This window comes from Stigmatopora argus, chromosome 1 (genome assembly GCF_051989625.1).
Source record: "Stigmatopora argus isolate UIUO_Sarg chromosome 1, RoL_Sarg_1.0, whole genome shotgun sequence".
NCBI classification, from domain to species: Eukaryota; Metazoa; Chordata; class Actinopteri; order Syngnathiformes; family Syngnathidae; genus Stigmatopora; species Stigmatopora argus.
In genome coordinates this window covers 17,718,309-17,735,795 of record NC_135387.1, presented here as the reverse complement: position 1 = coordinate 17,735,795, position 17,487 = coordinate 17,718,309, and the positions used below count along the sequence as shown (strand labels likewise).

Genomic DNA, 17,487 nt, shown 5'->3' with positions numbered 1-17,487 from the left:
AGGTTGACAGATGAAAAGTGATCTGAAAAGGGAAACCAGTGGAGTCATTTAAGTCACCATTCTGTTTTAAATTTGATGACCAGGCAGGATGGTGTAGGTGGTAGACAGCACCACTTTAGTACACTGGAAATTCAGAACAATTGGTTTATGACCTTTTAAAATGCGATTGCAAAGAGGTTGGTGTGGAAACGGACTTGTAATTGGCTAAAGTGTGACTCAATGTTGTGACTGAGTATGTCATGTCTTGTTAGGGTTTTGGGTGGAGGTGTGTGTTTGTGTGTGCTTTTCACCTCTTGTGTGCCTCTGGGTTTCCCTTCCTCTTGTACCCAGCTGCGAGTGATTGATAATCAGCGTCTATTTAAAACCCCGTGTTTTTGTTGGTCATGGTTGGATTGTCTGCCTTGTTTCCCTCATGCCATGTTCCATGTTCCTTTTTCCCCATGTCTTCTGTCAGGTTTGGTTATTGTGATTTGATTTCTAAGTCTTTGTTATTTTCTGAAGGTTCCTGCCTTTTTTGTTAACCAGCTGCGAGTGATTGATAATCAGCCCCTGTCTGTCTATTTAAAACCCTGTGTTTTTGTTGGTCATGGTTGGATTGTCTGCCTTGTTTCCCTCATGCCATGTTCCATGTTCCTTTTCCCCCCATGTCTTCTGTCAGGTTTGGTTATTGTGATTTGATTTCTAAGTCCTTGTTATTTTCTGAAGGTTCCTGCCTTTAAGTAATTCAAGTTTTGTTAGAGCACACCCCGCATGCGTCCATTGCCTGCTTCCCTGCATTTGGCTCCAACCACGTTCCACGGCCGAGCTGATCGTAACAGCGTAACATTGTATGAGTATTGATGTGCTTAAAAATGAGAGTGGACTCCACATGGTTTACTAGCGTTTTGCAACAGTAACTTGGGACTTTGTAGTGAAGTTTTAGGACCTTCACATCTTTAGTGTACTCCTACTGTCACCATGTCACTGTCACATAAGTGGGGGATCCAGTGTCACTATAGTAGTACCAACATAGATACTATTGTATGTATAGCAGTGAAACAACCCCCTACTTTCGAGCTTTTATTTAAAGCTGAAATGAAAAGCACTGCTCCCTTCCACGAGATGACCCCCAAAAAATATCAGTTTTTCATACAGATTTGCTGATAACTGCACAAACCTTAAATGCATCTCCTCATGGCGGTGAAGATATAAAAAAATCCCTTACAGGAGATTTCTTCCCATAAAAGCTTTTTCAGGACTTAGATACACATACACGTGCACACAAAGTAAAGTAACACTTTATGGCCTCTTGTTGCTTCTGTTGGTCTGCTGAGTAACACAGGTTGAGTGTGTTTGTGTGCAGGGTGGGGTGACAGGAGTCTGAATGGAGCTAATGCAACCAGAATGAACTGGTTTGGTAGACAAAGGCAAAGGGGGTGCTCGAGGGGTAGGGGAGGCGAATCATTCCAAGTGGGGTGCATTGGGGGTGATTTGATGCTAGCAGAGAGAAAGAACTCGCGAGAGAAAGTTGACGCCCTCGACCTCTACTCGACTCCGAGGAGCTCTACAAGTAAGTGCTTCCTTGTCTTTTTTACAATTGTTTGTTTGTTTTTGTTATTGTGAAAGACTAAAGATGAAACATATTGGAATTTATTTAGGGCGTATTGAGAAAGTATATATAAATGTATGAATACATACACATTTTGTTGTTGTTACTTTTTTGCCCGTTTTTGTTAAATGCCATTAAGCAAGCCGTTTTCAGGCAAAGTGGAGTCGAGTTGAGACAAGTTTTGTACTTTCCATGTTGATGACAATCTGGGCCCCAAACATCCTCAAACCAACAGTAGGGATGAGTTGTGCTTGCTATGCAAGGAATCAAATAAGTGCAATAAATGTAATTACTGTTAGAAGTACAATTGCAGCCAAAATACAAATCAGTGTTTGTGTAATCTGTTAGCCCCCCCCATATGCATCCCCCCACTGCCCTCATTTTTCTTTCCTTTGTTCAAGTTTCTATACCTCTTATTTTAAAATGTAATAGCAAGATTTTTTTTAAAATTCATCAAATGACATTGAACACAAACCAATGTGCCAATGACACCAATTTGGAAATTCAAATGATTTTTGTCACTGATGCCATACTGATATCATGACAATTTAGCCCATTGTTTCATCTCTGTTCTGGCTTGCCATGGCAACATCATCAACCAAAAATTCTCAAGATACATTGAGTGCCAACACAAAGGCCTCATCTTAGAATTCTCTCCCTTGTTCACTCATGGCACCATGAAGGATGTCATCAAATTGCCCACCTATGTTGTTTTTGGTCAGAATAATGGCCTGCCACTAGTAAAATTTAAAGGTCCCCCATATGGTGGATTATAAAACTATAGTATACGTGTAGCCGGTCAATGGAAAGTAGGTACAAGAATGCTCAACACTATTGGAAAATCGATCCCCCCCATCGATCCGTTTTCCACACCACTTATCCTCATTAGAGTCTCAGGTGAGCTGGAGTGTACTCCAGATGAGTTCGGCTGAGGGGGGCGGGGGTTGTATTGAGAGCTCACCCTGGCCGAATTGCCAATCGTTAAGCACATATAGACAAATACATATTCAAATGTACCCCCATACAAAATGTATTTTATACTCTTCACTGAATATAATAAAATAGTTCACAAACAAGATGGGTTGTTGAGAGTCCATACTCCACCCCCCCAATATCCCCCCCAGCTGAATTGCCAATCGTTAAGCACATCGAGACAAATAAGTATTCAAATGCACACCTATCCAAAATGTGGTCTTTATCCACTGAACATAATCAAACAATCCCCAAACAAGATGGTTCTACCTGTATTATATTTATAAACGATTCCTCCTTGAATAAAACAGGAAACATTTAATACCATAATTAATGCCAAAGTAAAGCCAGTACAGACCGATTAAAGTTGGTGACATACATAACCAAGAAAGTTTTAAATACATAAGCATGGATTAGAGTCAATCGAGACATGCCTGCCAGCATCCCATAATACTCATCCTCACTCATAGGGAAGCAAGAGACCAAGACCCTGCTCTAGGGCTTGTGTGTCCTAAAATTTTGTCCATAACATATGGTAAAGAAAATATAGCAATCTGGAAAGAGCTTTCCATTATCGCAGACTGAAAGCTTGTCAATTCGCCGCTAACGTTTTTGTTAAGGGTGTGTGCACTGTGTTCTATTAAGTATTTTATTTGCACAGCCGGAAGGCCTGTCAAGTCACCACTCACAGTGTTGGTGTTCTTGTTCTTCTTGTGGTCACTAATGTTAAAATCCTACTCCAATGTTATTTTTGAACTGATTGCCTTGAAACTTGTTATTGATGTATGCGGTACCACACTCAAACGATCCTCAGAGGGCTGATGAATTAGTTGTAAAATTATAGTTAGGAGTCACACTGTCACACTATTAAAGTGCATGCAATGTCTGGAATAATTTTAACTCCGGTCTGAAATGAGCATGGCAGCCCCTCTGTTGCCATGGTTACTCTATTTCAAGACCAGCCTTTAAACAAATGATCAGAGTAAAAGTAATTAACTGTGCATAAAATAATTGATATGGCAGATGCTTTAAAAACTGACATGTTACATTTTGACAACTGATCACATTGCCCAGTTGCAGCATGTAGAGGTTAAAAACAACTGCTATATAAAAAAAAATCAACCTGCTTGCCTGCACTAATAATAAAATAGTAACTGATGTCAAGTATTTTATTTTATTTTTTGCATGCTTGAGCTTTAATTTAGATTTTGGAGATGTAGCGATGAACTTTTTCTTTCGATTTTTCAAAGATATATATTTTGTTGTTTGTGGGTGATTGCATATGTTTCAGAAAGTCTTTTAAGAACATAGTTGTGGAGTATTATGGTTGAATTTATTCACACACCATTGGAATCATTTTTGGAAGAACGATAAATTGCATTATTTTCCCCTGTTATTTGTGGAAAGGCCCCTTTTACTATACAGCCACTAATTTCATATAGTTTACTCATATGAACCTCCTCCACTCCCCCACCCAACCTGAGGCATTGGAGTGTGCTCACGCATGGATGCTAAGTGGTATATGTAGGTTATTACTCCTGGTTTCAACCTTGCACTTGGGCTTTGCATTTTGGAAGCGGATGACTGCTTCCAACATCATGTAGGTAGTGTTTTCCTCATTTGAGTCAGAGGTGATCTTGAAGGCTATCGACATAATCGTACATATCATGTACAAATATCGCGAAGTACAAATACTGATAAAAATGAGTATCGGATGTCAATGTACTTACTAATTGACTCGGTAAAATCAGAGCCAACGACAAATCGATGCTGTCACCAGAAACCCAATTTATTTTTAGTGTATCACACCTAGTTACTTTTACATCACTGACATACATAGCTAAAAAAAATAGTTGGCACAAATAAATCAAATCTTTTTAAACCATTATCATCATCATTATTATTATTATTATTATTGTTATTATAACCAATATCATCATTATTAAATATCAGACATTACATTAGAGCAGAAAAGTTGCACATTAGTAGATCCGTTTTTGTCCGCAACACTCGTTTTGGAATATACAAACTGAGTTTGAAGCCTCGAACAAAGTACAGTTGGACTACCTGCTGTCAGTAAAGCTAAATCAAGTCCATTGAATTCCCACAACAGATGCTTCATTTGTGGACGTTTTTGTAATGATGTTATTAAAAGCTGTTTTTGGAGTAGCCTGCTCTTCATCTTGTGACCACATGTCCATATTGACCTTACAACAGAGTGCCCCTGGTAATTTGACATAACTGACTTATCCCAGAGCTGTCGACCTCCGACCGCTACAGGGCGACTCAGTAAAACTCACATTTTTGCCGTTCGAAAGAGTATATGTTCTTCATTTTATGCCTACATTATGCTACAAAAGGCCAAAGCAAGCAATATGTTAATTATTCAAGATTCATACTATAGCTGCAAATGACAAGTTGTTTTGCTATAAGTTAACAATTAACTTTATAAATTATTACCTCTAGATTTGTCCAAAATGTGATTATGATCAACCAACTCTTTTGTTTTGTTTTTTCGTAGGATGTCAGAAAATAGGGAACAATGTTCATCCTTGCTTTCCAAGGCACTAGTAAAATTCCTGGCAAATGTATACATTTAATTTATTAATCTACAAAGATCATTATTCATCATAAAAAAACATTTACTGTTAATTTTATAGTCACTTATTTGTTGATTATGCTATTATTTTTGACTGTTTAAAATGATATTACATACAATGCGAGGCTAAAACATTTTTGCCTCATATTTTGCTGCAGTTAAATGAACATTGTCCTGCTCTTTTTTTCTGGCATCATTCAAACTATAGACACACACAAGTAATTTGTTGTTAGGTGTATTCCCGTTCCACAATGTCCCCCCTCGGTACAGACAGTAATAATGTAGCTGGCAAATCTACTTATAGCTCGGGAGCATACATAATCAATCAACATTTTTGTGCCACCCTTCCTCTGGTTTTCTCTGCCCCTTTAGCCATTTTCTGTCCAGGTGAACTTTCTTAATAAACAACACAACATAAACAACTGCAAAAGGAGTACAATAAACTCCCAAGTGGCACATTAAATACTGTTTCAGTATGAGTATGGCTATTTCTGTTTGCTGCTCTTGACCAACTTGAGTTGACTTGAATGCTACCATCATCACTGGTAGGCAATAAATCTCTAGGCTTCACGCTAGTGTTGCTGCACTGGGAAAAAAGGCAAGCTTGTTTACTCGTGAAGAGCAAAATCAATAGCTTTGCCATTTTTCCATAAACAACCCTGGCAACAAAGAAATATTTAACCCTTCCTTACGCACTGAGACATTCTGTTTCAAGTTCAGACCAAAACTACTCTCATAATTTTCGCCCTTATCTAATTATGAACAATGGATCTTTTTCTAAATGGCTGTTACGGTATAAAAGGCTGATTAATCCTTAATCAATGTTCTAGACTAGAGGCAAAGGAAAGGCATACTTTTTATGTTATATCCAACTGAGTGCCTGGACCGACCTCTTTTTGATGAATATATTAAGACCTTCTTAGAGCACCATGGGATGCAAGGGTTTATTTATTACAGCAGTTTTATATTATTACGATCACAGCAGTTAAATCCTATTTGTGTCATTTTCTTATGCTGTTTCATCCATGACCAATTGAACAGCCACCGGTGCATGTTTCTGTGCAAGAATGTTTCAACCTCCCCTGTGTACACCTAAATTCCATAAAAATAGTGGGGAAAAATATGACTTTGGCAAATTTGATCTTACTTTTGTTTTTGTGAGGATGGTAAATTTTTAAAAAATTGTTTCAAGTATTTTTTATGAAGGGAGCCCGAATGGTGAATAGGTCGATGCGTCAATGTGAACTTTTGTTATGCTCTATGTTTTTGCAGGATGAAGGCTACACTGCTGCTGCTCTTTGTCGCGCTCATCACAATCAAAGCTGTAGCTGGAGGGAAAAACAACAAAGGTAGGAGTTTTTTTTCTTCGTGTCTAAAAGCCTCTAATTCCAACAAAAAAACAAAGGGTTCACTTTTAAAGTTTTCTTAATTGGGAATCATTTTTAATGTGCCATATATACACATACTCTACATTCTCTTTGTGTGGATCACTCTGTGTCAAACATCCCATATGTATACAAGTATGTACTGCTGAGCCAAGTATACTGATTTTGTTACCATGACAACCAGTTGTAGCGCTCATTTTCACCGGTGGCAGCAGAGCTCAGAATGTGAGATAAAAGCCAGCGCCCTAAAAACATTTCAAACACAACTATTGTTATGTAAGAGTGGGAGAGGGGGGGGGGGGTGCAATGCTTACAGGAACATTTGCATAAACAGAAAGACAATCGTTGAATAAAACTTTTTACGATGCAGTAAGGGAGAACGGGGTTTGTTGTCAAATAGGCTGGTTTTTGTACCACTTATCACAAGGATCGCATTGGGGTACGAGGCATGCCTACCACCACTGATTTTCTTTTTTTTTTTCTCTCTGCCGCTGTAGTTTCCTCCAAATCCCAAAAGACATGCAATTTAGGAACACAATGGGGTGTTTTTTTTATTTATTGGTTTTTTTTACCAGGCTCTTCAAGTTACTTGACAAATGTCAGGTTCTACAAACTGTTTTAAGAAATAGAGAAAAAGTGTGGTAGTTTTTCTTTGAGTCATGTTGACTACAGCATGTTTGTTAATCCTTTTTCACTTGATCCACAGAAAAAATTAAACCTTCCCCGTCCGGGTCAGATTGCACCGAGTGGCGCTATGGAAACTGTGTCCCTAGCAACGGAGACTGTGGGGCCGGGTTTCGGGAGGGCACATGTAATCAGCAAACCAAGAAAATGAAATGCAAAGTTCCCTGCAACTGGAAAAAGAACTTTGGCGGTAACATCCCTTACCTAGTACAACTAGTATCAAGAAATTTGTCCCAAATCTTCAATCACATATTTTCTATTTTAATCTTCAGCTGACTGTAAGTACAGGTTTGGAAGTTGGGGCGATTGCGACCCAAATTCTGGCGTCCAGACCAGAAGCGGAACTTTGAAGAAGGCGCTGTATAACGCCGAGTGCCAGCAGACCATTTCTGTCACCAAACCCTGCCTCGGCAAAACCAAGACAAAAAGCAAAGGTTCGTAAATAAAAGTAGTATTTACATCTTACAATAAACAGGAAACACATTTTATTGAGCATTATGCTCTGTGATTGACTGGTAACCCCATTTCTGTTCCATATTTAGAAGGGATTGGCTCCAGCACCCCTGTGGCCCTCAAAAGGATAAGCAGTACCGAAAATACATATTTAGTTACTACATTTTCATAATTTGCTGCGGGCCATTAAACATTGACTGGTGAGCTGCGGTTGGCCCACGGGCCGTTGTTTTGACACCGATAATTTAATTTTATGGAAGGCAACTAATTTAAACCACTTAAATACGATATGAAAACTAGCAATTAGCAACAGAGTTTGGGGAAATCTTTGCTATTTAAATTTCACTGCGTTTCAACTCATTTCACACAATCTCTTGTGTTCAGATGGGTTTGTGTTGTGTTTACTCCAAAAAAGTGTCCAAGAGTCACTGCTTTGTGTTGTGTAGATTACGCGGTTAATAAACTATATTTTTGGGGTTTCTAGGAAAGAAGAAAAAAGGCAACGGGCAGTAGCTGGAAAGGCAGACAAGACAAACATCTTTATAAATAAAGGGTGTGAATCAACTCAGCTCTGGCTTTCAGACAATGAAAACGGCATTCATAGAACTAAATTAGTTTTGTTTGTAGACTTTCTCAAAGGATAAATCTTAATTTTTCAAGTAGAAAATAGGACATACTCCATTGTCAATGTCTCCTGAATCTGACGTTGTCGATTTAATTCAAGGACACTGCTATGACTAATATCTAGTCATTAGTAATTAGTACTTGTGATTGTGTGCACTGTAATAGCACAATCTTTAAATGATTGCTATTTTTTAAATCTTTGATGATGATGATAATAAAGATCAAGATAATATACAACCTGATTGGGCTTTGTAGGTTCATGCATTCATCACATTTTTTGTTTTTATTGTTGTTGCTGTGGGCGGGACTTGTGTTGGTGGAAAAAACAAATAAATCGGTAAGACCAAAAGCCAACCAAAAACACTTTCTTTCCCAGAAATTGACGGCGATAGACATCCTATCGACTACAGACGTAAGGGGCTGAATGCGCTAACAAAACTTTAATACTTAAGACACAAATCTTTAGAAAATAACAAGGACTCAAATCACAAAACCAAACCTGACAGAAGACATGGGGAAACGAGGAACATGGAACATGGCGTTGTAACTTGGCATGGGGTAATCAAGACCACACCATTTAAACATACAAGGTTTAAATAGACAGACAGGAGTTGATTGCAATTAGGAACACCTGAGTAACACAAGAGAAACGACAGGTGAGCACAATGGGTAATCACTCAGACAGGACACACAAGGGAGAAAAGCATAACAAAACCAAACTAAACCCCAACTAACCCTAACGCTGGCACCATTCATCCCATTCATCCCGTAGAAATGGGAAGAGGGAGAAGTAGCTGGCAGACGGGATTCCCCTAAAGGTAAGCGTGTGAAAAAAACCAAAAAGAAAAAGCTTTATAAAGCTCTGAGTTGAAGAAAAAATGGGATCAACAACAAAAGAAAAAAGGGGAAGCAGAGATGGCCGAGTTTCACACAGATTGCCTGGCAGAATTCATGCAATGCACAATACACTTGATCCCAATGCTAATCAATGGGACCTTGGCAATATTATTTAAAATTATATATTTTAAATTGCCTTTTTTAACTACACGAGAGAATATTAGAAAGCATTTTTGGGGTAAACCACCATCTAATCCTTTGAGATATTCAAGGGATATTTGCAAGCAAATTCCAAAGTTCTATGTCCAAAAAGACAGTATTTTGTTACTGTAGTTTGTCATCATGCCGTTCACGTGTTCTCATGCAGACACGTTTTGCCACTCTCCGTTTGCGAGAACAAATGTGGATCTTGTGTCTCTGAATGTCAACGTTTCTAGTTTGTCCTTAATACGCACCGACCCTTTTAAATGGATATCAAGGATAGACTGGCAAGGGTTGACAAGGCTTGTATGAAGAAAAATAAAAATCTTTTTCTTTTGCAAAAGTTGTTTTATTCCTTGGGAGTGAAGAAAAATGAGCAACTACCAGCTACAAGGCAAGCAAAAAAGGGGCTTAACAAATTCAATAGCCCATTATTTCGATTTGACAATTTTCAAATTTTTTTTCAGTAAATAGCGATGTTATTTTCAAGTTGTTTTTAATCTTGAAATTCAGGAGTATACAACAAAAAAAGTATTTGAATATCTAATTTTCAGTCAAATTGGAGTCTAGGTTCAATGCCCACCAGAAAATTGTATTTTATGAATATATCCATTATGTGTATCCAAATGGAATGCAATTGGACGGTGACCAATTCAGGGGGCACCCCGCCTTGTTGGCTGGGATAGACTCCAGCACCCCCACGACGCTCGTAGAATAAATGGCTCGGAAAATAAATGAAAGAATATCCAAATGAAAGAATAGACACCCTTTATATGACAGCAGAAGTTTAACTGTAAATTTTTCTGATCTTTCGTAATAATTGCAAAAGTGAGAAACAAGCTTTTTTGGTGAAACAACCCACATTGAGCAGAAAGGTGACTTTGATGCTAACACTTTTTGTTTGTTTCTGTGACTCCTCTTCAGAGTTTTTATTTTTTCTAAAAGGTATTCCAAAAAACATTTTTGACATTTGCCGTTTTATAGCCAAATAAACATGTCATGAGCAATGTACACAATGTTTGTGAGTAACATATCCAACCAGAATGCTCATCAGTCACGGCGCTCGTCAGATGTGGACATGGAATCCTTAATCTTCCTGTCAAATATCCAGGTCTCTGTTGTACTTGTCACATTCATGGCATGCAGATATCTCAGGACTGCAGCATATTTTACGCAAAATTTAGACATATTCGTGATCTGAAAGCGTGTAAAACACTTCATCATCATCATCATCCAAAATTGACAATATATGTGCTTCAGACACGAGAAAAACAGAAGAATAAAACAACGCAAAACACCTAAAAAGAAGTTGGCACGGAAAGTTTGGATTTAAAAGAAATCATAAAAATCCTCATTAAAATGTCTTGTAGAAAAATGTAGTCAAACAGTTACTAAACTGTTTGAGGTCACAACAATTTTATAAAACAAGACTAAAATAAATAAACAAAATTCCCAGAGAAAAATACACATAGGCAACAATAATCCCAATATTTTCCATTTATTTCCATCAATTTCATATATTTTTTAAAAAGTTTTAAAACTAAATATATTTTTATATATGTTTATATTATTTTGTCAAATATTTCTTATCATTTTATAATGTGATTTCATGTAGAATTATATTTTTAATGATATTTCTTTTTAAAATTTATTTACTGCTATTTATATAATTAATCCCCCACTACCTGCAAATATAGCCTTCAAAAATATTCCAAAATACGTGCGGGAAACCCCAACACTACGACCTGATCATATAGTGGCACCATAATATTGCCCCTTAGCCGCATATTTGAAACCCCCTCTTTATATGAGTGCAATAAAAACATCAGGAAAAAAAATGTGCATAAAGGATGAAAATAGAGTGTATTAACACTTAGTATTTCTGTCACATAAACCTCAAGGTTTTTTTTCCACTGGGGAAATTTTGGTTTCATTCCTCCATTTAAATCAGTCGTCTAACAACATCTCAAACAGGTTTAAACACCATTTCCCCAACGGAGACTAATTAAAGGAGAATTACGCACAGAGGCAGTTCCACAGCATCAAGCAAGCCATAGTTTTTTTATGCATAAGAAGACTGTTAATAAAAAAACAAATTGAAAAGACTCCTCTCTCTCCAAAAACGAGATGTTAAAACACTGGAGTTGAGAGAGAGAGAGACAATGATCAAAATGTGAAATAATGGAGAGCAAAATGGGTTTGTCATGATAAAAAAACATTTATATTGGGTGAAAATGTAACTGGAAAAAGATGCTGATATGCAGCAAGCAGGTATTTGAAGCTGCTGGTGTTTCTGGAGTCAAAAGAATCTCAAGAAGCCTCCAAAGACTTCAAATCATGCATAATTTGGCCGCCTCTTGAATGTCTTCAAGAAGAAACATTTGAAGTGAGCTCAGAAATATAGATGTCAGCATTTTCAACTTTCAGGGGTGTCACTAGGACTATTTTTGCACTTGCACTGGAATAGAATGTGAACCCTTGATGTATAGTGAAGATGTTTTTTTGTGGAAAAAAAAACTATGTATAGTAAAAAAAATTATTTAAAAAAAGGTAATGTATAAGAAAGCTTTTATTTGCTAAAAATGACCATGTCTTTTATTTGTTAAAAAATGACCATATAAAGTAAGTCTTTAATTTGTTCAAAACATGACCATGAATAGTAAGTCTTTAATTTGTTCAGAAAATGACCATGTATAGTAAGTCTTTAATTTGTTCAAAAAATGACCATGAATAGTAAGTCTTTAAGTTGTTCAGAAAATGACCTTTTATTTGCTTAAAAAATGACCATGTATAGTAAGGCTTTTTTTTTCTTGAAAAAACAAAAACAAAGATCATGTATAGTAGGGCTTTTTTTTAATTAAAAAAAAATCATGTATATAGTAAGGCTTTTTTTCTTAAAAAAGACCATATAGTAAGGCTTTTTTTCTTAAAAAAACAAACACAAAAACAAAGACCATGTATAGTGAGGCTTTTATTCTTAAAGAAATGACCATGTTTAGTAAGGCTTTTTTTCTTTAAAAAAGAGACCATTAGATTAGACTAACCTTTATTCATCCTGTATTCGGGGAATTCTGTTTGTAGCAGTAGCAACCACAGACACAGGAAAAGACACACAGTAAGCCCACACAATGTTGGGACCATCTGCAGACTGAGGCTGAGGTTGAGGTTGAAAATATGCAGAATCCCTCTTCCAAGTTGACCCGCACAGTCCCTCAGTAGTCTGGAGCTGATCACCAGGATCGGTAGCCTTCCATGTTTTTTCTTCCATGTATAGGAAGGCTTTTTTTCCTTTATAAAAATGACCATGAATAGTAAGTCTTTAATTTGTTCAGAAAATGACCATGTATAGTAAGTCTTTAATTTTTTCTTTTAAAAAGACCATGTATAGTAAGGCTTTTCTTCTTAAAAAAATGACCATGGCTTTTTTTCTTTAAAAAAGACCATGTATAGTAAGGCTTTTTTTCTTTAAAAAAAATGACCATGTATAGTAAGGCTTTTTTTCTTTTAAAAAATGACCATGTATAGTAAGGCTTTTTTTCTTTGAAAAAAAGACCATATATAGTAAGGCTTTTTTTCTTTTAAAAAAATACCATGTATAGTAAAGCTTTTTTTCTTTTAAAAAATGACCATGTATAGTAAGGCTTTTTTCTTTTAAAAAGACCATGTATAGTAAGGCTTTTCTTCTTAAAAAAATGACCATGGCTTTTTTTCTTTAAAAAAAGACCATGTATAGTAAGGCTTTTTTTCTTTAAAAAAAGACCATGTATAGTAAGGCTTTTTTTCTTTTAAAAAAATGACCATGTATAGTAAGGCTTTTTTTCTTTTAAAAAATGACCATGTATAGTAAGGCTTTTTTCTTTGAAAAAAAGACCATATATAGTAAGGCTTTTTTTCTTTTAAAAAAATACCATGTATAGTAAAGCTTTTTTTCTTTTAAAAAATGACCATGTATAGTAAGACTTTTTTTCTTTAAAAAATGACAAGGTTTTTTTTTCTTAAAAACAAAGACCATGTATAGTAAGGCTTTTTTTCTTTAAAAAATGACAAGGCTTATTTTTCTTAAAAATAAAGACCATGTATAGTAAGGCTTTTTTCTTTAAAAAAAGACCATGTATAGTCAGGCTTTTTTTCTTAAAAAAAAGGACCATGTATAGTAAGGCTTTTTTCTTTAAAAAAAGACATTGTATAGTAAGGCTTTTCTCCTTAAAAAAATGACCATGGCTTTTTTTCTTTAAAAAAGACCATGTATGGTAAGGCTTTTTTCTTTGGAAAAAAAATGACCATGTATAGTAAGGCTTTTTTTCTTTGGGAAAAAAGACCATGTATTGTAGGGCTTTTTTTCTTTAAAAAATGACCATGTATAGTAAGGCTTTTTTCTTTAAAAAATGACAAGGTTTTTTTTTCTTAAAAACAAAGACCATGTATGGTAAGGCTTTTTCTTTGAAAAAAGACCATGTATGGTAAGGCTTTTTCTTTGAAAAAAGACCATGTATAGTAAGGCTTTTTTCTTTAAAAAATGACCATGTATAGTAAGGCTTTTTTTCTTCAAAAAATGACCATGTATATTAAGGCTTTTTTTTCTTTGAAAAAAGACCATGTATAGTAAGGATTTTTTTCTTAAAAACAAAGACCATGTATGGTAAGGCTTTTTTCTTTGAAAAAAAGACCATGTATAGTAAGACTTTTCTTTAAAGAAATGACCATGTATAATAAGGCTTTTTTTCTTAAAAACAAAGACCATGTAAAGTAAGGCTTTTTTCTTTGCAAAAAAGACCATGTATAGTAAGGCTTTTTTTCTTTGAAAAAAAGACCATGTATAGTAAGACTTTTCTTTTAAAAAATGACCATGTATAATAAGGCTTTTTTTCTTAAAAACAAAGACCATGTATTGTAAGGCTTCTTTTCTTTAAAAAAAAGACCATGTATGGTAAGGCTTTTCTTCTTAAAAAAATGACCATGGCTTTTTTTCTTTAAAAAAAGACCATGTATGGTAAGGTTTTTTTCTTTGAAAAAAAGACCATGTATAGTAAGGCTTTTTTTCTTTAAAAAATGACCATGTATAGTAAGGCTTTTTTTCTTCAAAAAATGACCATGTATATTAAGGCTTTTTTTCTTAAAAACAAAGACCATGTATAGTAAGGCTTCTTTTCTTTAAAAAAAAGACCATGTATGGTAAGGCTTTTTTCTTTGAAAAAGACCATGTATAGTAAGACTTTTCTTTTAAAAAATGACCATGTATAATAAGGCTTTTTTTCTTAAAAACAAAGACCATGTATAGTAAGGCTTTTTTTCTTCAAAAAATGACCATGTATATTAAGGCTTTTTTTCTTAAAAACAAAGACCATGTATAGTAAGGCTTCTTTTCTTTAAAAAAAGACCATGTATGGTAAGGCTTTTTTCTTTGAAAAAAAGACCATGTATAGTAAGACTTTTCTTTTAAAAAATGACCATGTATAATAAGGCTTTTTTTCTTAAAAACAAAGACCATGTATAGTAAGGCTTTTTTTCTTTTAAAAAATGACCATGTATAGTAAGGCTTTTTTTCTTTTTAAAAAATGACCATGTATAGTAAGGCTTTTTTTCTTTGAAAAATGACCATGTATATTAAGGCTTTTTTTCTTAAAAACAAAGACCATGTATAGTAAGGCTTCTTTTCTTTAAAAAAAAGACCATGTATGGTAAGGCTTTTCTTCTTAAAAAAATGACCATGGCTTTTTTTCTTTAAAAAAAGACCATGTATGGTAAGGTTTTTTTCTTTGAAAAAAAGACCATGTATAGTAAGGCTTTTTTTCTTAAAAAATGACCATGTATAGTAAGGCTTTTTTTCTTCAAAAAATGACCATGTATATTAAGGCTTTTTTTCTTAAAAACAAAGACCATGTATAGTAAGGCTTCTTTTCTTTAAAAAAAAGACCATGTATGGTAAGGCTTTTTTCTTTGAAAAAAAGACCATGTATAGTAAGGCTTTTCTTCTTAAAAAAATGACCATGGCTTTTTTTCTTTAAAAAAAGACCATGTATGGTAAGGTTTTTTCTTTGAATAAAAGACCATGTAAAGTAAGGCTTTTTTTCTTAAAAAATGACCATGTATAGTAAGGCTTTTTTTCTTCAAAAAATGACCATGTATATTAAGGCTTTTTTTCTTAAAAACAAAGACCATGTATAGTAAGGCTTTTTTCTTTGAAAAAAAGACCATGTATAGTAAGACTTTTCTTTTAAAAAATGACCATGTATAATAAGGCTTTTTTTCTTAAAAACAAAGACCATGTATAGTAAGGCTTTTTTTCTTTAAAAAAATGACCATGTATAGTAAGGCTTTTTTTCTTTGAAAAATGACCATGTATATTAAGGCTTTTTTTTCTTAAAAACAAAGACCATGTATAGTAAGGCTTCTTTTCTTTAAAAAAAAGACCATGTATGGTAAGGCTTTTTTCTTTGAAAAAAAGACCATGTATAGTGAGGCTTTTTTTTCTTAAAAAATGACCATGGCTTTTTTTCTTTAAAAAAGACCATGTATGGTAAGGTTTTTTTCTTTGAAAAAAAGACCATGTAGAGTAAGGCTTTTTTTCTTAAAAAATGACCATGTATAATAAGGCTTTTTTTCTTCAAAAAATGACCATGTATATTAAGGCTTTTTTTTCTTAAAAACAAAGACCATGTATAGTAAGGCTTCTTTTCTTTAAAAAAAAGACCATGTATGGTAAGGCTTTTTTCTTTGAAAAAAAGACCATGTATAGTAAGACTTTTCTTTTTAAAAAATGACCATGTATAGTAAGGCTTTTTTTCTTTTAAAAAATGACCATGCATAGTAAGGCTTTTTTCTTTAAAAAAATGACAAGGTTTTTTTTCTTAAAAACAAAGACCATGTATAGTAAGGCTTTTTTCTTTAAAAAATTACAAGGCTTATTTTTCTTAAAAATAAAGACCATGTATAGTAAGGCTTTTTTTATTTAAAAAAAGACCATGTTAGTCAGGTTTTTTTCTTAAAAAGGACCATGTATAGTAAGGCTTATTTTCTTGAAAAAAAAAACAAAGATCATGTATAGTAAGGCTTTTTTCTTTTAAAAAAGACCATGTATAGTAAGGCTTTTTTTCTTAAAAAAAAGACCATGTATAGTAAGGCTTTTTTTCTTTTAAAAAATGACCATGTATAGTAAGGCTTTTTTCTTTAAAAAATGACAACGCTTATTTTTCTTAAAAATAAAGACCATGTATAATAAGGCTTTTTTCTTTAAAAAATTACAAGGCTTATTTTTCTTAAAAATAAAGACCATGTATATTAAGGCTTTTTTCTTTTAAAAAAGACCATATATAGTAAGGCTTTTTTTCTTGAAAAAAAAAACAAAGATCATGTATAGTAAGACTTTTTTCTTTAAAAAAAAGACCATGTATAGTAAGGCTTTTCTTCTTTAAAAAAATGACCATGGCTTTTTTTCTTTGAAAAAAGACCATGTATGGTAAGGTTTTTTTCTTTGAAAAAAAGACCATGTATAGTAAGGCTTTTTTTCTTAAAAACAAAGACCATGTATAGTAAGGCTTTTTTCTTTACAAAAAAGACCACGTATAGTAAGGCTTTTTTTCTTTGAAAAAAGACCATGAATAGTAAGGCTTATTTTCTTTAAAAAAAAGACCATGTATAGTAAGTGTTGGATTTATTATGGGCTGTTTCTATATGTTTTGTAAGCATTTTTAATAAGTAATAAGGCTATGATGATATTATAGATGTATGCATTTTAATTACTTTTGTATAAGAGTGTATTTAATTTGAGACTGGGACAAACTCGAGGTCACCCTGCTGGCTCCATTTTGTTGACATAACACCTCACCCTCCAAGGACTGTTACTGGGAGATAGACCTCGCAACCCAGACACCCAGATGCAAGTTCGCAATGATCTACGAAGGACTCATAAATTGTTTTGTCCGGCAGTTAACCTTATAAAGAAATTATTATGCTTATACTGCAAATTCTTACGCAGATGTTTTGGTTTCAAATCTAATAATGGCAATTGTTTTGAATCAGATTACATTGAAATGTTTTCAGTTATGTGCGACTAAATACAGAGAAGAGGAGACTGCACGTCAGAAATGCTCAGGAACGAAGGCGCGTTATGAGTGTGGCTCCTTGCAAGTTGTGACCAGATATGT

General features: G+C 34.4%; 1 protein-coding gene across 1 annotated transcript; it reads left to right on the top strand.

Moving 5' to 3' along the window:
* The first annotated feature begins 1,453 nt into the window (after positions 1-1,453).
* LOC144071755 (midkine-A-like) lies at positions 1,454-8,547 on the top strand. Its single transcript, XM_077597146.1, has 5 exons — positions 1,454-1,549; positions 6,432-6,508; positions 7,251-7,418; positions 7,501-7,662; positions 8,166-8,547. Exons 2-5 carry the CDS (start codon positions 6,433-6,435, stop codon positions 8,192-8,194), a joined length of 435 nt encoding a protein of 144 aa, XP_077453272.1. The 5' UTR covers positions 1,454-1,549; position 6,432; the 3' UTR covers positions 8,195-8,547.
* The last annotated feature ends 8,940 nt before the right edge of the window (positions 8,548-17,487 follow it).

Coding starts and splice junctions, on each gene's coding strand:
- LOC144071755 (XM_077597146.1), top strand. CDS start 6,433: ATGAAGGCTACACTGCTGCTGCTCTTTGTCGCGCTCATCACAATCAAA. Junction 6,509..7,250: donor TGGAGGGAAAAACAACAAAG/GTAGGAGTTTTT, acceptor CTTGATCCACAG/AAAAAATTAAACCTTCCCCG. Junction 7,419..7,500: donor CTGGAAAAAGAACTTTGGCG/GTAACATCCCTT, acceptor TTTAATCTTCAG/CTGACTGTAAGTACAGGTTT.